This window comes from Rattus norvegicus, chromosome 4 (genome assembly GCF_021556685.1).
Source record: "Rattus norvegicus strain SHRSP/BbbUtx chromosome 4, alternate assembly SHRSP_T2T, whole genome shotgun sequence".
NCBI lineage: Eukaryota > Metazoa > Chordata > Mammalia > Rodentia > Muridae > Rattus > Rattus norvegicus.
In genome coordinates this window covers 72,529,054-72,550,210 of record NC_141537.1, presented here as the reverse complement: position 1 = coordinate 72,550,210, position 21,157 = coordinate 72,529,054, and the positions used below count along the sequence as shown (strand labels likewise).

Sequence of the window (21,157 nt, the reverse complement as noted above, 5' to 3'; positions counted from 1 at the left end):
CATTGCTACCTATGAGGTTGGAGCCCAGGGTCAGTCATGGGTAGTGGCTTAGTCCCTGGAAGCTCTGCTTGTTTGTCATTGTTGTTCACATGGGGTCTCAAGCACCTTCAAGCTCTTTCAGTCCTTTCTCTGAATCCTTTAACAAGGGGTCCTGTACTCAGTTCAGTGGTTTGCTGCTGGCATTCTATGTATTTGCCTTATTCTGGCTGTGTCTCTCAGGAGAGATCTACATCCGGTTCCTGTCAGCTTGCACTTCTTCGCTTCATCCATCATATCTAGTTTGGTGGCTGTATATGTATGGGCCACATGTGGGGCAGGCTCTGAATGGGTGTTCCTTCAGTCTCTGTTTCATGTGTTTTTAAAACTAAAAGAATTTGGTCGATATCCTGGCCAGGTTTCTTTAAGAAGAGCTTTCTGCTTAGGATCTAAGCAGAAGTAATAGAATTAATTCCAGTTACAATATACACAAATTAGATTGGCGTACACAGTTAAGCTTGGATAGTCCAACAGTGGCAACTGCAGAGGTTGAGAACCTGATTACTACTTATGATGGTGTGAATGAGATGGCCCTGATAGTCTTGGGCATTTGAATGCTAAGTCCTCAGATAGTGGCCCATTTAGAGGAAATGTGTCACAGGGTGCAAGCTTCAAGAGTTTAAAGATTCAGATGGCTCCTCCCCTGGAGCTGGCCCTACCTCTCACAGACCCTCAAGTAGGCCTGAGCTCACCAAGTCAGCAAGTACCCAGGCCCAGATTCAGGGCCTTGAGATGACCCACCCTAACATTTACCCCATCTGTGGACTGCTGGGACTCCTAAGGAACCATAGCTACAGGATCTCCATGACTCTCCACAGGATAACCGACAGGAGTCTCAGCAAAGGTCCTGTATTAACAGTGAAACAAAACCCAGAGGCCTTGAACCAGATCAATGATTCACTATGCAAATAAAGCTGTTTGGGCAAAAAAAAGCGGGGGGAGTGTATATGCTGTTCGGCATGCTGCCACTTCCACTCCACTACAATGCACACACATGTCATGGAAAGGCAGAAAAACAAAGGGGCAAAGTGATGGCTGCACAGTGAAGCTTGAGATAACACAGCTGGGATGGGTATGAGAGAAGGATGTGACTCATAGAGAAGTAAGCAGGTTGTTGCCCAAGGTGGACAGCATTTTTCTTTTTCTCTTTCTTTTTCTCTTTCTTCCTCCCTTTTTTCCTTCCTTCCTTCTTCTCTCTCTCTCTCTCTTCCTTCCTTCTTTCTATTCTTTTATTTTTTATTTTCCCTTAATTTTTTCTTTTTCTTGTTCATCTTCATTTTCATTATTTTATTTTCTTTTGGGCAGGGACTTTACAAGACTAGGGGTGGACATGGAAGAACTGTGAAATGAGTGGAAGTGGGGAACATGATGGCAAATTCTAAGAGAATCAATAAAAATATGTCAAAAAAGCAAGAAAATAAAAATTAAATTAAATTTTAAAATAGTTTAAAGATTTGAACCATTTCAAGCTACCTTTCTCTGTGTCATTCTTTCACCTCAGGGTCTGAATCCTCAGCTTCTTGGTCCTGTGGTATTACTCAGCCATCGTGGCCTCTATCAATCTGGAACCATGGCACAAATAAACTCTTCTTTCCATAACTTTCTTTGTTTTTTCTCCATCTTTATTAAATTGGGTATTTCTTATGTATATTTCAATTGTTATTCCCTTTCCTGACTTCCACGCCAACATCCCCCTAACCCCCTACCCTTCTACATGGGTGTTCCCCTCCCCATCCTCCCCCCATTACTGCCCCCCCACAACAATCCCATTCACTGGGGGTTCAGTCTTGGCAGGACCAAGGGCTTCCCCTTCCACTGGTGCTCTTACTAGGTTATTCATTGCTACCTATGAGGTTGGAGCCCAGGGTCAGTCCATGTATAGTCTTTGGGTAGTGGCTTAGTCCTTGGAAGCTCTGGTTGGTTGGCATTGTTGTTCATATGGGGTCTCAAGCTCCTTCAAGCTCTTTCAGTCCTTTCTCTGGTTCCTTCAACGGGGGTCCTTTTCTCAGTTCAGTGGTTTGCTGCTGGCATTCACCTATGTATTTGCCGTATTCTAACTGTGTCACTCAGGAGAGATCTACACCTGGTTCCTGACAGCCTGCACTTCTTTGCTTCATCCATCTTGTCTAGTTTGGTGGCTGTATATGTATGGGCCACATGTGGGGCAGGCTCTGAATGGGTGTTCCTTCTGTCTCTGCTCTAAATTTTGCCTCCTCATCCCCTCCCAAGGGTATTCTTGTTCCCCTTTCATAGAAGGAGTGAAGCATTAGCATTTTGGTGATCCTTCTTGAGTTTCATGTGTTCTGTGCATTTAGGGTAAATCGAGCATTTGGGCTAATATCCACTTATCAATGAGTGCATACCATGTGTGTTTTTCTGTGATTGGGTTACCTCACTCAGGATGATATTTTCCAGTTCCATCCATTTACCTATGAATTTCATAAAGTCATTGTTTTTGATAGCTGAGTAATATTCCATTGTGTAGATGTACCACATTTTCTGTATCCATTCCTCTGTTGAAGGGCATCTGGGTTCTTTCCAGCTTCGGGCTATTATAAATAAGGCTGCTATGAACATAGTGGAGCATGTGTCTTTGCTATATGTTGGGCATCTTTTGGGTATATGCCCAAGAGAGGTATAGCTGGGTCCTCAGGTAGTTCAATGTCCAATTTTCCAGTCTGATTTCCAGAATGGTTGTACCAGTCTGCAATCCCACAACAATGGAGGAGTGTTCCTCTTTCTCCACATCCTTGCCAACATCTGCTGTTGCGGGAGTTTTTGATCTTAGCCATTCTGACTGGTCTGAGGTAGAATCTCAGGATTGTTTTGATTTGCATTTCCCTTATGACTAAAGATGTTGAAGATTTCTTTAGGTGTTTCTCAGCCATTTGGCATTCCTCAGCTGTGAATTCTTTGTTTAGCTCTGAACCCCATTTTTTAATAGGGTTATTTGTCTCCCTGCGGTATAACTTCGTGAGATCTTTGTATATTTTGGATATGAGCCCTCTATCAGTTGTAAGATTGGTAAAGACCTTTTCCCAATCTGTTGGTTGTCGTTTTATCCTAACAACAGTGTCCTTTGCCTTACAGAAACTTTCCAGTTTTATGAGATCCCATTTGTTGATTTTTGATCTTAGATCATAAGCCATTGGTGTTTTGTTCAGGAAATATTATCCAGTGCCCATGTGTTCGGGATTCTTCCCCACTTTTTCTTCTATTAGTTTGAGTGTATCTGGTTTGATGCAGAAGTCCTTGATCCACTAGGACTTAAGCTTTGTACAGGGTAATAAGGATGGATTGATCTACATTCTTCTACATGCTGACCTCAAGGTGAACCAGCACAATTTGCTGAAAATGCTATCTTTTTTCCATTTGATGGTTTTGGCTCCTTTTTCAAAAGTCAAGTGACCATAGGTGTGTGGGTTCATTTCTGGGTCATCAATTCTATTCCACTGGTCTATCTGTCTGTCTCTATACAAATACTATAGTTTTTATCACTTTGCTCTGTAATGCTGCTTGAGTTCAGGGATAGTGATTCCCCCGAAAGTCCTTTTATTGTTTAGGATAGTTTTAGCTATCCTGGGTTTTTTGTTATTCCAGATGAATTTGCAAATTGTTCTGTCTAATCCTATGAAGAATTGGATTGGAATTTTGATGGGCATTGCACTGAATCTATAGATTGCTTTTGATAAAATGGCAATTTTTACTATATTAGTCCTGCCAATCCATAAGCATGGGAGATCTTTTCATCTTCTGAGATCTTCTTCAATTTCTTTCTTCAGAGTCTTGTAGTTCTTATCCTACAGATCTTTCACTTGATAGGTTAAAGTCACACTGAGGTATTTTATATTTTTTGGGACTATGGTGAAGGGTTTCACTTCCCTAATTTCTTTCTCGGTTTGTTTCTCTTTTGTGTAGAGGAAGGCTACTGATTTATTTTAGTTAATTTTATACCCAGCCACTTTGCTGAAGGTGTTTATCAGGTTTAGTAGTTCTCTGGTGGAACTTTTGGGATCACTTAAATAAACTATCATATCATCTGCAAATAGTGATATTTTGACTTCTTCCTTTCCAATCAGTATCCATTTGATCTCCTTTTGTTGTCTCATTGCTCTGGCTTAAACCTCAAGAACTATACTGAATAAGTAGGGAAAGAGTGGGCAGCCTTGTCTAGTCCCTGATTTTAGTGGGATTTCTTCAAGTTTCTCTCCATTTAGTTATTATTAGCTACTGGTTTGCTGTATATGGCTTTTACTATGTTTAGGTATGGGCCTTGAAATCCGGTTCTTTCCTGGACTTTTATCATGAAGAGGTTTTGAATTTTGTCAAATGCTGTCTCAGCATCTAATGAAATAAATGATTATGTTTTTATAACTTTCAGTTTGTTTATATAGTGGATTATGTTGATGGTTTTCTCGGGAATGAAGCCTACTTAATCATGATGTATGATTGTTTGGATCTGTTCTTGGATTCGGTTTGCAAGAATTTAATTGAGTATCTTTGCATCAATATTCATAAGCGAAATTGGTCTGAAGTTCTCTTTCTTTATTGGGTCTTTGTGTGGTTTATGTATAAGAGTAATTGTGGATTCATAGAAGGAATATGGTAGCGCTCCATCTATTTCAATTTTGTGGAATAGTTTGGATAGTATTGGTATGAGGTCTTCTATGAAGGTCTGATAGAATTCTGCACTGAATCCATCTGGACCTGGGCTCTTTTTGGGTGGGAGACCTTTAATGACTACTTTAGGAGTTATGGGGTTGTTTAAATGGTTTATCTGTTCCTGATTAAACTTCGGTACCTGTAACTGTCTAGGAAATTGTCCATTTCTTGCAGATTTTTAAGTTTTGTTGAGTATAGGCTTTTGTAGTAGGATCTGATGATTTTTTGAATTTCTTCTGATTCTGTCGTTATGTCTCCCTTTTCATTTCTGATTTTGTTAATTTGGACACACTCTCTGTGTCTTCTGGTTAATCTGGCTAAGGATTAATCTATCTTGTTGATTTTCTCCAAGAACAAACTTCTGGTTCTGTTCATTCTTTTTGTTTTAATTTATTTGTTTATTATATAAGTACACTGTATATTCAGACACACCAGAAGAGGGGCATCAGGTCTCACTACAGATGGCTGTGAGCCACCATGTGGGTGCTGGGAATTGAACTCAGGACCTCTGGAAGAGTGGTCATTGCTCTTAACCACTGAGCTACCTCTCCAGTCCGGGTTCTGTTGATTCTTTGTATAGTCCTTTTTGTTTCTACTTGGTTGATTTCAGCCATGAGTTTGATTGTTTCCTGCCTTCTACTCCTCCTTGGTATGTTTGCTTCTTTTTTTTCTAGAGCTTTTATGTGTGCTATCAAGCTGCTGACATATGCTCTCTCCTGTTTCATTCTGCAGGCACTCAGCGCTATGAGTTTTCCGCTTAGCACAGCTTTCATTGTGTCCCATAAGTTTGGGTATGTTGTACCTTCATTTTCATTAAATTTTAAGAAGTCTTTAATTTCTTTCTTTATTTCTTCCTTGACCAGATTTTCATTGAGTTGAGCATTGTTCAAGTTCCATGTATATGTGGGCGTTCTTTCCTTATTGTTATTGAAGACAAGCTTTAGCCTGTGGTGGTCTGATAGGACTCATGGGATCATTTCTATCTTTCTGTATCTGCTGAGGCCTCTTTTATGACTGATTATATGGTCAATTTTGGAGAAAGTACCATGAGGTGGTGAGAAGAAGGTATAACATTTTGTTTTAGGATAGAATGTCCTATAAATATCTGTTAAGTCCATTTGGTTCATGACTTCTCCTAGTCTATCTATGTCTCTGTTTAATTTCTGTTTCCATGATCTGTCCATTGATGAGAGTTGGGTGTTGAAATCTCCTACTATTATTGTGTGAGGTACAATGTGTGCTTTGAGCTTTAGTAAAGTTTCTTTTATGTATGTAGTTGCCCTTGTATTTGGAGCATAGATATTTAGGATTGAGAGTTCATCTTGGTCGATTTTTCCATTGATGAATATGAATTCCTTATCTTATTTGATGACTTCTGGTTGAAAATCGATTTTATTTGATATTTAGAATGGCTACTCCAGCTTTGCTTCTTCACACCATTTGCTTGGAAAGTTGTTTTCCAGCCTTTTACTCTCAGGTAGTGACTGTCTTTGTCTCTGAAGTGTGTTTTCTGTAGGCAGCCGAATGCTGGGTCCTCATTGTGTATCCAGTTTGTTAATCTGTGTCTTTTTATTGGGGAATTGAGTCCATTGATGTTGAGAGATATTAAGGAATAGTGAATGTTGCTTCCTGTTATATTCGTTTATGGATGTGATATTATGTTTCTGTGCTTGTATTCTCTTTGTTTTGTTTCTTGCATTTTCTAGAGTGTACCTTGCCTCCTTGTGTTGGGCTTTACCCTATATTATCCTTTGTAGGGCTGGATTTGTAGAAAGATATTGTGTAAATTTGGTTTTGCAATGGAATATCTTGGTTTCTTTATCTATGTTAGTTGAGAGTTTAGCTGAATACAGTAACCTGGGCTGGCTTTTATGTTCTCTTATGGTCTGTAGGAAATCTGTCCAGGATCTTCTGGCTTTCATAGTGTCTGGTGAGAAGTCTGGTGTAATTCTGATAGGTCTGACTTTATATGTTACTTGACATTTTTTCCTTACTGCTTTTAATATTTTTTCTTTGTTCTGTGCATTTGGTGTTTTGACTATTATGTGGCAGGAGGAGTTTCTTTTCTGGTCCAATCTATTTGGAGTTCTGTAGACTTCTTTTATGTTTATGGGCATCTCTTTCTTTAGGTTAGGGAAGTTTTCTTTATGATTTTGTTGAAGATATTTACTGGTCCTTTGAGTTGGGAGTCTTCACTGTCTTCTATACCTATTATCCTTAGGTTTGATATTCTCATTGTGTCCTGGATTTCCTGTATGTTTTGGGCAGTAGCTTTTTCCCTTTTACATTATCTTTGACAGTTGTGTCAATGATTTTTTTGGAATCTTCTGTTCCCGAGATTCTCTCTTCTATCTCTTATATTCTGTTGGTAATGCTTGTATCTACGGCTCCTTGTCTCTTCCTTTGGTTTTCCATATCCAGAGTTGTCACCCTTTGTGCTTTCTTTATTGATTCTCTTTCCATTTTTAATTCCTTCACCTGTTTGACTGTTGTTCCCTGTAATTCTTTCAGGGATTTTTGTGTTTCCTCTCTATAGGCTTCTGCTTGTTTATTTGTGTTTTCCTGCATTTCTCTAAGGGAATTCTTTACGTCTTTCTTGAAGTCCTCCATCATCATGATCAAATGTGATTTTAAATCTAGATCTTGCTTTTTTTGGTGTGTTTGGATATTCAATGTTTGCTTTGGTGGGAGAATTGGGCTCCAGTGATGCCACGTAGTCTTGGTTTCTGTTGCTTGGGTTCCTGCACTTGCCTCTTGCCATCACGTTGTTTCTGGTGTTACCTGTTCTGCTATTTCTGACAGTGGTTAGACCATCCTATAGACCTGTGTGTCAGGAATCCTGAAGACCTGTTTTCCTGGTTTTTTTTCAGCCAGTTATGGGAACAGAGTGTTCTGCTTTCATGCGTGTAGTCGTTCCTGTCCACAGGTCTTCAGGTATTCCTGTGGGCGTGTGTCCTGAGTCCACCAGGCAGGTCACTTGGAGCAGAAATGTTTCAGGTCTCTCTGAGGGCAACTACCAGAAGGACCTGCCCTTCCTTCTCTCAGGTCCCTATGCACGGAGGCCCAGATGGCGCTAGGCCTTTTCCTCTAGAGTCAGAAATGTGGGCAGAGAGTAGTCTCCTCTGGCTACCCAGGAGTGTCTGCCCCTCTGAAGGTCTACCTCTCCCTCCCAATTGATTTGGGTGCAGGGAATTGTTTGACCGAGTCCCTTCAGGTCTGAGTGCAGTCTTGACTGCTGTGTTCCTGCAGTTTGAGTGCCCCTATCTTCCTGTTCCCAGAGGCTCTATAGAGTTTCCTCTTGGGCCAGGGATGTGGGCAAGGGTGGGCAGTACTGGCGGTCTCTCCTGCCCTGCAGTATCAGGACTGCCCACCTGTCTGGGCGATGAGCTCTCTCTCCCACCGGGTTTGGGAGCAGGGAGCTGTGGGCCAGGATCAGCAAGGTTCGGGCCCCAGCCAGAAACCGGAAGTGCCTGGTCCCAGAGAAATTTTGCCTTTGTGTGTCCTGAGTCTGAAAGGATAAAAAATGCAGCTAAGAAGTCAGAAGTTTAAAAAAGCCCCAAATACCTCAAATTCCAGACCCTGCCCTCTACCTGTACTAGCTGACCATAAAGTTAGATTAAAATCTTAGAGAATAATCTTGAGAAACAGGAAGCTCCTCCTTGTGATTTTTCATTAGTATTCTCGACACTTTCCAATGACACCATCCCTGTCCCCTCGGGTTGTGGTTTCTCCTTTTAAATACCCTTTCTCCCAGCCTTTCGGGGTCGAACTCCACTGCCCCTGCGTGGGATATGAGTCTCGACCCCAGTGCACTGGTTCCTATCAATAAACCTCATGTTTATTACAGCAAGGACGATCTCACGTGAGTTCTTGGGGGGGGGGTCACATCATCCCAAGGCTTGAGTGAGGGTCTCCCTGCTCTGGGGGTCTTTCAAGTCCACCAGGCAGGTCACTTGGAGCAGAAATGTTGGTTTTACCTCTGGGCTCAGGCCTGAGTTGTTCCTCAGGACTGGGTTTCAGCTCTCCGTGAGGGCAGCAACCAGAAGCTCCATAACTTTCTTTAATCATGATTTTTTTTTAAACACAGCAGCAGACAAGAAATCATTATATTCCTCTGTCCATTAGACTGGATGTCTCACCATCTAGTGCTAAGGGCCTGTAGGATTCCGAGAGAGCCTTTGGTCTTGATTCAATTTGGGCATCTCCACAGTAGGTTAATTGATGGACAGACCCACATTGGATACTGATATCAGTGAAGAATGGACCACAACGAGGAGGGGCTACTGCCATGTGAAAGACAAAAGTCATGAATATTGCATAATATCAGGTAAGCCCCAACAACAAAAGAATTATTCAGCCCCAAAGGTCCATAGATATTTGTTTCTGTTAAGAATCCCTGAGTGAGGCAACATAATACCTACAATAATGCCGAGAAAAATGAAATCCAACACTGTGTGTCTCTTGTGAGAAACATTGTGACCACTGATGAAATCCTACTGAGAGAAAACTCATAAAACTAAATCCAATAACCTTCTAGATATAACATAAGATATGGGGTCTGAAATCTTCAGTGTGTCAGAAAAAAGATAAAGTAAAAATTGCACAGGGAATCCAGCTGGGAGAAACTCTCAAGTTCTATTGAAAATGCCATTTCAATGCTAACAACAAGAAGAAGTAAACACTACCATTTAAAAGGGGTTTTCTGTAATGGCAGTGTGTGTCCTGGTAAATGAAATGTTCACTTGAGCAATTGCAGTTCACACACACACACATACACACACACACACACACACACACACACACACACACACACACACACACACAGTGCTCTTTAAGAGATAAACTCTGAGTGATACTTTATGGTTAGTAACTGCTGAACAAAATTGTATTTTCAAATACTTTTCTGTGCCTAACTTTTTAAAAGTTATTTTTAATGGCGTTACCATTTGAAACACATCCTCTCACTGAACCAGCAATTCTAGTGTCTTCTTATCTGTAATAAGAATTAGGAACAACTTTCATCCCAAGAAATTTAATTTCTTGTTTTCTGAGTATTCCAATTTAAACACACACATCTAAAGATTCCAATCTATCATGTACATGTGAGGGAGTATGAAGTTTGTCTTTTTGAGTCTAGGTTACCATCCTTGGAAAGACATTTCTAATTCCAACTGTTTACTTCCACAAGGCATAAGCTCATTTTTCTTTCCAGACAAATTCTTCCATTGTATATATTTTTCACATTTTCATCAGTTATGGGCACTAAGCTTTTTTCCATTTTCTGGCTATTGTCAATAAAGCAACAGTGGTCATGGAGTACCAAGTACCTCTCGGGCAGGATAGAGTCATTTACATACGGGCCCATGATTAGTATAGCTGAATCACATAGTAAGTCTATTCCCATATTTTTGAAGATTCTTCACACTTATTTTCATAGTTCTGCAACAGTTTGCACCCATAACAGTGAATAAGTGTGTCCCCCTCACCACATCGATGCCAGCATTTGTCTAGCTTTTGTTCTTCAGATCTTAGCCATAGTGTCTAGGGTAAGATGAAATCTAAAAGAAGTTATAATTTGCATATTCTTTGGGCCAAAGACACTAAGGACCTAAAAATATTTCTAAGATCAGTAGGAAAGCATCCAAAATCTTAGTTAAACGAAGAAATCACTCATCAAGTTCCATTCCTTGATGAGAAATTGTTGGCAACTGATGGTTGCTAGGGAAGAAGACTGAGTTTTCCTCAAGGGTGGACTCTGTAACTATACTTATGCTCTAGTTGTTGGGCCTATACCAAGGCATGTAAAGGCAGCCATAAGTGGACTTGGTATGGTTTAGTGCGTGTGTGTGTGTGTGTGTGTGTGTGTGTGTGTGTGTGTGTGTGTGTGAATTTTGGAGGGGAAAGTAATAGGGAAATAAAATTGGAATTGAGGATGACTTTCATTTAAACATTATCTATATGTGTGATAGTCTCAATAAGATGGATTTAATTTATAAAGAATAATTTATAACGAAATAGAAGTCCTGAGAAAGGCTGATAAAATGAAAAAGCTAAAAATAGAAATTTAACAAATAAAACATCAGTCTCTGACTGGTGACTGCTCTTGGGACCCTCTCCTCCTACTGAGTTGCCTCATCCAGCCTTAATGCAAGGGTTTGTGCCTAGTCTTACTGTGATGCATCATGCCATGTTTGGTTTTATATTCCTGGGATATCAACTGTTCTATTCTAAAGAGAAATGAAGGAACAGTGGATCTGGGGGAAAGAGAAAGTAGCAAGGGTGCTCAGAGGACTGGAGGAAGGGAAAACTGCAGTTGGGATGCTTTGTATGAAAGAAGAATAAAAAAATAAAAAGGAAAAAAAATTAACAAATAAAGCACAAGGCTACACTAGCCTATTGCAATAGATGGGTGCTTCCTACTAAAAGAAAATTGGGAAAGCACTTCCCAAACAAACAGGAGAGAAAACAGATCATAGAACATTTGATAAAAATGAGTTGAAAACACTATGGACAAAGGTCTGGTTACAGTGTGGAAGATACTACATCTTCATATATCTTCCTCCCTAGTAAGTAATATATATTTATATATTTGTATACCTTTGAGTGGTTTTCTTCTCTCACATCTCTCCTACACCAGTGTATGAGAAGTATGTTCATGGTATTAAATTTTTAATATAGAATTTCCATGCATGATCAGACAAGTCTATTAGAGTAATGAGGTCCATGACAGAATTCCAGTATGGAATATGGAGGTTTTTTTAACATGAAATATCTTCTACAGTCCCACTACTACTATCATAGTTCAAATCTTCCTAATATTTAAGCAGTATGACCAAGTACCCAACTGGTTTGAAACTTTGGCTCTAGTCTTTTCTGGTAGTATTTTGCCAGGTTTTGTTCAAGGTGTATTCCTTTCTAATTACCATTTTTCAAAGCTATGATATTAAAGCTATGCTTACTAGTTTTATGCCAGCATGATACAAGCTATCTCAGAGGATAGAACCTCTATTGAGAAAATGCTTCCATAAGACTGGTCTGTAGGGCATTTTCATAATTAGAGATTGATAGAGGCTGGTCCAGCCCTTTGTGGTGGGGCAAACCTGGACTGGTGGTCCTGGGTTGTATAAGAATGGACAGTGAGAAAACCATGTGATTCAAGCCAGTAAGCAACACTGCTTTATGACTTCTGCATCAGATCCTGCTTCCAGGTTCCTGCCCTGTTTAATTTTCTGTCCTTACTGCTTTTAATGAAGAGTTGTTACATGGAAGTGTGAATGAAATAAACTTGTTCCTCCTCAAGTTTCTTTTGGTCACAGTATTTCATGACAATAGTAACCTTAACTAAGACAAACATTAAAAGACATTTTGGCATCCAACGCCTTGCCAGATCTGACAGTATCTCTCTATTTACTTCACCTTCTTTATCTTCTTACTCTGCTGTGCCCTTCAATTAAGCTTCCAGTATATTAGAATGTGAATTCTTACACTATACATTAAATTTTGAACTACTTGTTCCATATTTAGATTTTTTTTTGTCATCTCGATAACTGCTTCTCCTGTTTCAAGTCTTAACATGAAGGACCTTTCATGTGGTTACTTCTTCTGTCACCATAAATGGCTTTGCTCTCACTTTAAATTTATCATGTGCATTATAGATGTTCATTGTCTGTCATTCATATTCTATGTGTGTTCCTGTCAAGACTGTAACAGATGGAGGGTTTCTAAGGACCACATAATATGAAATTTTATGAATGTCATATGAATTAGAATCAATAGAAATTTAGCTGCCATTTGCATCTTTAGGAAAGCCTATCTGTATTTCAAGATTTGAGATTATATTACTATTGCAAAGTTATAATTCAAGCATGAAATTAGTTCAGGTCAAATGGGTCTTAACCTGTGTATGTTGACAAATATAGCAACTGAAAATTACTAATTATAAAGAAGTAATTCTAGGGAAAATATGTAGAATTCTTCAAGGAAGTGAGAAGACCACCCATGATCATATTTGTCCCTATTTATTGTTTAATTATTATTTTTCTTTTATTTTACGTTCTTTGGACTTTTTGTTACCTCACTGTTGAGATCAGTGAGGACTTATTGTGAGTATGAGAGATAATGAAAGAAAAGATTAATACACAGACATGAAGGAAACATTAATACAGTCACCTGAATTACCTCAATTGCTCAAATCCATCTTTGGTAGAAGAGTCAGCTCTAAAAAAATTACAATCCTAAAAGTAAGTGTGTCTTTGATAATTTATATTTTATCTTATCATTTTTTGATTGTTGTGTTTCAATAGTTCAGAAGAAGAGAGTAAAAATAATTTTTAGAGATTGGTCAATTTTGACACATCAACAAAGCCTTTGTTTATGTAGTCAAATCTTTTCAAGTTGTTTGAATGCTTCCAATAAGTGCCAGAAACAAATGTTTACTTGGAAAAATAATACCTTTTTATACTTGGTACATTTCTATAGAAACTGTCAGTTGATCTTTTGGTAGACGGTTAACTCTTTTCTTTTAACTTTGTTAACTCTTCTGGTGAGATGTAGCATCTGCTTGTAGTTAGTCCTGCCTAAAGGCATTTTAATAATATTCAGCTCTCCTCAGTGTTGGCCCACTTACAAGCTGTGCTATTTCAAAGATTTCGAGTGAGTCTCTCCAAAGGTGAACATGAACTTTCTCTCCAGTGGAATCAAAACAGCCTGTTCTGAAATGTATTAACAAAAGTACTTTCACTTCATGACTTCAAACAAAGCAGTAAGTATTACCACAGTGTGGAAGTGGAAAAAGCTTTATACAACATTGTATAATTGCATTGAACATCCCGATAAGGCACAATTCAACATAAAAACTCAGCCTCCAACATGACATCACTACTGCATGTCATGCTGTCTACTTCCTGGTTGACGAGTTGAATAAACGAGAATGGTTTTTTCCAGTGGTGTTCATAAGTCATCAAGTTGACAGTTTCGATGTAAACCCAGAGAATTTCCCTAAAAGTTTCTGCCATGCCCCCTTAACCTCTTTATTTCTTAGACTATAAATCATGGGGTTTAGCATGGGTGTCAAGATAGCATAAAACAGAGACATCAACTTCTCCTGAAGAACAGAGGGGCTAGAGTGGGGTTGGATGTAGGTGAAAATGGCCATGCCGTAGCATAGGACAACCATAGTAAGATGAGAGGCACAAGTGTGAAAGGCTTTCCACCTTCCCTCTGTGGACTGTATCTTTAGGATGGTGGAGATGATCTGGATATAGGATAAGAGAACTAGGAAGAAAGGTGTCATAAGCAAGACAATGCTAGAAACCATGATTGCAATCTTATTAGATGAGGTATCCACACAAGCCAATCTGACCACAGCAAGGGTTTCACAGGCTATGTGATCAATATACTTCGCGCACATAGGCAGGTGAAAGGTGATGACAGTGTGCACAAGAGAGTTGATAAAACCACTGACCCAAGATGCAATGGCCAGCCATGTGCATAGCCCTGTATGCATGATGACTGAATACCTCAAAGGATCACACACTGCCACATAACGGTCATACGCCATCACTGCCAGCAGAAGGAATTCAATCCCACCCAAGCCCAAGGAAAAAAATAACTGGGCTGCACAACTTAGAAATGGAATTGCTTTGTGTATGGCAAGAAAATGAGCCAGCAGCTGGGGGACTATGCTTGTGGCATAAGAAACATCCACCAGGGACAGGTTGATGAGAAAGAAGTACATGGGAGTGTGGAGTCTGCTGTCCAGTCTGATCAGAAGAATAATGAGGAAGTTCCCCAATACTGTCACCAGGTACATCAGCAGGAACAGGATGAAGAGGGAGACGTGAGTGTCCCAGTCACCGGAAAGGCCAAGGAGGATGAATTCATGCATCTGTGTCTCATTGTTGGCTTCCATTAAAACTATTATCTGCAAAGAGTATCATAAATAAAAACACAGGTAATCAAATAACAAGGACCTAGGTTTCTAAGAATACATAATGCATAGGACCTGCCAGCCCTTTAAAAAAAATCTGACATCATTTGTGGTGCTTAGAAAACATGCTTGATTCTAATATACCTTTTATTGACTGTTTCCGGCATATAGGCCAATGCTTTCATAATGACTTGACATGCCTCACTGAGGGCAGCTAAAACCCAGAGATGAAGCAGTGAAGTTCTGTCTGCTCTCTGTCATTACTAGTTTCTCTTATTCTCAGGCAAGGGGAATAGAGTATTAGAATTGCCAGTGGCTAATACAAGGATAGATGGTTGACATGAGAACCACAGATTAAAACTATCTCAAGTGTTTTGAATGCAATCCCCTTGAGGAAATGCATGAGTAAACTCCAAGAAACATGACTGTGAATGGGCATGGGTTTGTGGAAAGATCTGGAATTCAATAACCTTGTTTCATTAGGTCATTTTATTTTATTTACCAGGTATTTGATTTCTGTTTGGTGGTAAGTTTTGTTATATAAGAAAAAATCAAGACTTTCCAAGTATTTTAAAGCACGAATGTAAGTAGCTCATGGGAAGATGTGTGGGTATTTTCACTGTTTGTATACTACAAGGGTTGGGGGTGTAACAAGACTCTGCTTGGGGCAGATAAAGAACCAAATGCAATTCACTGTTGTCTAAGTAGACACAAATATAATCAAATCTGTCAATGCATTAATTTGTTTCATAGGTTTCAGTTTCCTAAACTCTTAGTGCTCTGGAAGGAAAGACCACAATGGAGCCTCTGTTTTCATATTCTCCTCTTTCTCTAATCTGATTCAGTTAGGATTCTGCTATCTGAAATTGAGCTGAAAACAAAGCAAATGAGAATGTGGAAGAAGGTCAAGGATGAAATAGAAAGGACCCCAGTGTCCAAGGCAGGTATAATACAAGAACCCTGGCAAAAACACTGCCAGGAAACAAATTCTCTGCTTATTATTTGTGCTCAGCAGGTGCTTTTCAGTAAAATAAATAAATAAATATAGCATGCTATTAAAAATCCAGGGCGAACAGGTGACATTTTAAAGACTTATTTAGAACTGACTGAACTCCTGAACATCTGTCTGTTCACTGATGCCTTGGTTTTTGGAGTGTGCAATGCAAGGAAAAGTAGGAGGTGGGAGAGAAAGAGAGACACAGCACCATAGTCATGCTAGGGTCTCTGAGCTGAAAGGAGAAAATTTCCTGTTTCAACTTTCTTACTTTCATACCTAAGCCATACATACCTAAGCCATATATACCTAAGCCGTACATACCTAAGCCATACATATTTAAACCATATATACCTAAGCCGTACATACCTAAGCCATACATACCTAAGCCATACATGGTCCAAACATTTGCAAACAGTTTCCCTCACAGAGATCTACACGGTCCCTAAGATTTCAAGTTTGACTTATCCCAGAGAGTGTTCACACAACTCATAATCTAGCCTTGTTCTCTTAGCTTTATCTTACTTATTATAGAAAGTATTATCATATTGTATTTCTTGCAGCAAAGTATTTTACTGAACAGTTTGCATATAGGCAAATATAATTAATTGATATGTTCCTTGATTTTAATTATGTTTATCCTATTGAGACTCCTATTCACTTATCTGTAAGGCTGTTTCCTGATTTTAAATTTTTTTAATTCTTAAATGTTTTTCATTTTTGAGATAAATTTGGAGTTTTGAGTGGGTTGGCCTCAATTTCACTATTCTTCAGATTCCCAAGGGCTAGCATGTGACACTGATCCCAATTCAAGAGATTATTTTTTTGAGACAAGATTTGTAGCCAAAATTAGCCTCAAACGTGCTTCCTGCCTCTGCCTCATAAGTTCCGTGGCTGCAGATATGTATAATTATACCTGGTTTATATGGTTCTGGAAATCAAATCCAGGGATTAATGCAAGCTAGCCAAGCACTCTAACAACTGGACTACACTTTCAGACATTCCTACATATTAATATTCAGTTAAACCCATTTTTTATGCTCTAGTGTCCCTCTTGGAAGTCTGTAAAGAATACCGGATGTATGACAAATGAAAGAGATAAGAAGGGTTCGTTGGACAACATTAGCACAACTTTCAGCAAATACTATTCAGCATTACATTGGGCTCTCTCAGAAAATATGTGTGACTTTTATTCTAGTTTCATGGTGAAGATGCATTGGTTTGTAATATAATCTATGTCTAATTTTTCCCATAAGAAACAGGATCTTATCTTTTCAGCTATTGATAATCTGTAGTCTTTCTATATTTCCTTTGTTCATGAACTCAAATAGGTAAGGGACAAGTTCTAGTGCTTTATTCCATTTGTATATACAAACAAGAAAAAAAAGATGTCTTAGTGCAGGGTTAGAGGTGTAGTTGATACTCACAATGAGTGTTTAGCTCAAACTCCTGTGCAGGGGCAGCTAGTCACCACTTTCCTGTCATTGTCAGGAAGGAACTACATGCACATTTGCCATAAATCTATGTCAAGAGTAACAAATGATAAAATAGCATTTCATTTTTCTTTTGATTACATATCTTCATCACTGACAAATTTCAAATCACATCTCTCTGCAACAAGACATCAAGAAAGAAGGATATAATTTGGTGCTTAGTCTCCTTAGATATAGCACGAGGAATGGGGAATTCTTGTTTGTTTGTTTGTTTGTTTGTTTGTTTGTTCTAAGAACAGTGGTGAAAGTACAGTGCTCAGTGAGCCTTAATAAGAAAAATACAGTGTTTTGGAAAGAACAGTTAAAATATATCTTAGAAAGTGACCTCACAAAGTTGTTTGAATGGTTAAAGTGGATGCTTGTGTGGAGCATTCTTTTCGTTGCTGAGCATTTATAATTAAAATATTAAATGGGAGGTCTGAGCTTTGTGAGAGGAAGGTTCAGAAGAAGCCACTGTGCTCAGCCATCAGCTTCTGCTGATCCTCCTTAATACATCGAGTTCCAGGAAAAAGCTGCAGTTTTACATGACAATACAGGGAGAGGAGGAGAGGTGTTACCAAAAAGGAACAATTTCCTCAGTAAGTTGTTATCATTGTTTCATGCTAGAGAAAATCATCTCTCTCTGATTCTTGCTTTATTCAGTAATTATTGGTTACAGCAAACATCAAGACTCCAATGTTCTGACAATGACACATATGCAAAAGGTGTTTAGAACAATTTTGCATGACTCAATACCTAATTTTAAAAATTTAACTTAAATCCATCAACCTCTTCAATAAATGAAGTCTATTTTTTCTCCCATTGTAACAGTTAAAATTCATCATAGAAATGTAGTCTAAGTGATAACGTATTGAATGTCATTTTAAAGTTTACTTGATAAATTTCCTCATCCTCCTAAACTTTCTCTTGTTTTTCCAATATACTACCACATTATACCTTCTTTAGATGAAAATATATGTCACCCAAAGGTCATGAGCATGCCAGGGTATTAGTATGCAAGCAGCTATTAAACTTTCCTTAGCTAAGCCACTACTTAAAGACTATACATGTACTGACCCTGGACTCTGACCTCATAGGTAGCAATGAATATCCTAGTAAGAGCACCAGTGGAAGGGGAAGCCCTGGGTCCTGCGAAGACTGAACCCCCAGTGAACTAGATTGTTTGGGGGAGGCCGGCAATGGAGGGAGGATGGGGAGGGGAACACCCATAAAGAGGGAAGGGGGAGGGATTAGGGGGATGTTTGCCCGGAAACCGGGAAAGGGAATAACACTCAAAATGTATATAAGAAATACTCAAGTTAATAAAAAAAATAGCCCCTCAGAGCAAATAAAAAAAAAGATAAATAAAAAAAACTTTCCTTAGTATTTTATCTACTTGGAGTACGTGAAGTTTGACTTCAGACATTACTGCCTCCATTTTCTGGATTTGTTTTGATCTTTCATCTGTGAAATGTGAACATCTCACATTGTATAAGCTTGATTTCTAGTAGCTATGGACCCCATTGTAGAATTTTTCTCTTTGCCTTCTTATCTTTAAAGAAATTTAATGGGAAATCGAGAGAGTCAATATCTAGAATTCAGTCAAGCATAGTTCGAGTGAAACATCCTCAAGCAAAGACTTGGTGTTAAAATTTGATATTTTAGAATCATAAAACCAGGTGTTACTTAACTATTCTAATGTACTTTAATTATATATGAATAGGTGGTCACTTACACAAGGTTTTCATTTATGCCAAGCTCTTTAAACCTTTGTATAATTCCTAAGAGGAAGAGGCATAGTTCCAAACAATTACAGGACTTTCAAACATGAAAGTCCTTTACCCACCACCCCCTGACCATATCTAGACTCTAATAGAAATAAGACTTTGGAAGAAGCATAAACAATTGAACATCAGGACAAAGATGAGAGATCTGGTTTTCATACGCTTACCAACAGGTTAATTAAAACGCTCACTCTGTTGACAACACACAGTCACCAGGTAAACTCTGGGGAATCTCTTCTGATGCTGCTGTTTGTGGTGTCTTCCTACTGGTTCTTGACTGAGCTTAGTTTTCCTCACTTCTGTGGTGGCACAACACTCAGTTGATATGTGCAAGTAAGGATGCAGCCAGGGCTGGGGTCTGAGGAACTGCTTCCATTTGAAAGACTCAGACACACATGACAGGTGCCTTACCTGTAGGCTACATGCTACATCTCACGTATAACATGTATCTAACTATGACAAATCAGTTTTCCTTCTCTTAGCTATCTGACTTGGGGAGCTTGTGTTCTCAACCTTCATTCCACATTGACTTGGTGATAACTCCTGATTCTGTTTAGTGCAAATGGTTTCTTTCCGTGTTCCGTCCTTCAGGAATAGAGTAGAGAAACGATACTTTCCATATGCAAAGAATACATGATCATATGCTTTGAATCAGCCTCAAATATACAGTATGGAAAAAGCGAGGCACACTACTTTTCCCACCAACAGTGACAAATCCCTGTACAGTTGTGTGGAAGGTTAACATAAAGCTAGAGAAGAATATACCAAAGGCCCTTTCAGAAGGCAATTGGCTTGTACAATGGCTTTGGTAATGCTCCACTGGGTTTTAGTCACAGTTGGCCTCCTCTTTGGAGACGTCTACAATTTTAGCTGAGCCCTGGATACAAACATACAGTGCAGGAACTACAGATGTTATTCTCTCATACTGGTCATGAAAAACCAGAATCTTACCTTCATAGAGTTGATCTGTCAGTGGAAATTGCTCTTTGATTACCCATGGCTGCACATGTGGTGGTTGTATAAGCAGACAGTATCTATCCCAGGCCAGTTTCTGTCATCATTACATTCATATACAGAGAAGCTCAGGGACACTTAGGTGGGTGACATGTCAAAAATAACTTTATACCCTGAGAGCACTAGCAATTCTTATTTTGGTTTTATTGCTGGCTTTACTCTGACTTTTTGTGTCTAACTTTTTATATAATATGACTCTAAATATTATATGCCTGTGTCTCACATAGTAGGTTTTGAAATCTGTCATTGCTGACCCATTTTATCATGTTAGGTTGTGTACATCTGCACTAGCTTTTTATCTAACATTCCTTTTGTCAGGGGTATTACTGCAGTAAAATACTTTCATCAAGAAAGCTTCCAGATATGTTCCTACAGCTCAGTCAAAAACTAGTGTTGATTTGGGCAATGAAGACCAGAAGTTCAAGATTATTGTTGGCTACATAGCTAGTTGTGGATCACCCTATATGACATGAGACTCAGTCACAGAGGAACAAATAAAAGTATCCCTAAAATATGGCTAAAATATTAAGGTAACCACAAAGCTATTTGAGTCCAAATTCTAATGCTAATGACTTTGACAATCCATTTTATCTTTCATTTCTATTATTTCTGTTGAGGAAAAAAGCAAAAAATTATTTGTATACAAATGTTCAGGAAAATATTTGAGATAAGAAATTTTAATGCAATTAATCACTCATTTTTTTCTGAAAATATAATATTCTCCTACCACATACTCATGATTGTCTATAACTATTCACAAGTTTTATTAACCTATGCTTTCCCCAAAATATTTCCTCTTAATAGTCAAGAAGTATTCATTTATAATACTTATGATTTTAATGAATAATAGTTCTCTTTCCCTAACCTCTGGTCACTCATTTTCTTTACCAGTACTAAAGTTTTTAACTGTCATACTGTGACAATGCCCCCCCAACCTCAGTAAAATTGAATGGTTTCACTGCATTTCCTGTAATCCTCTTGAGGATGAGAGAGTTTCAGCATTAGCAGTCCATATGTCTGATCCATAGATCCAGATTAATCAGTCACTAATGGTTCTGTCCACCTATCTGCTCCTGTTACACAACCCCTCTTGATATCTGTGTTTAGATTCTCCGGTGTCAGTGTCTAGCAGTATAACCTGTGTTCTAAAGGATGTTTCCTATGTGTATACAGTGGTGGACCACACTGATCAGGGCCCCAGGCCTCCTGGGTTCCATGACTTGGAAATCCCCTGGAACTTGTTTACAAAAACTACTGGAGGGAAGCT

The 21,157-nt window shown here is 38.8% G+C and overlaps 1 protein-coding gene across 1 annotated transcript; it reads right to left on the bottom strand.

Annotated features, from left to right (window-relative positions):
• Positions 1-13,657: 13,657 nt before the first annotated feature.
• Positions 13,658-14,608, bottom strand: Or2f1b (olfactory receptor family 2 subfamily F member 1B). Its single transcript, NM_001000851.1, is given in 1 exon segment — positions 13,658-14,608. A coding segment is annotated over 1 exon segment (951 nt).
• Positions 14,609-21,157: the final 6,549 nt, after the last annotated feature.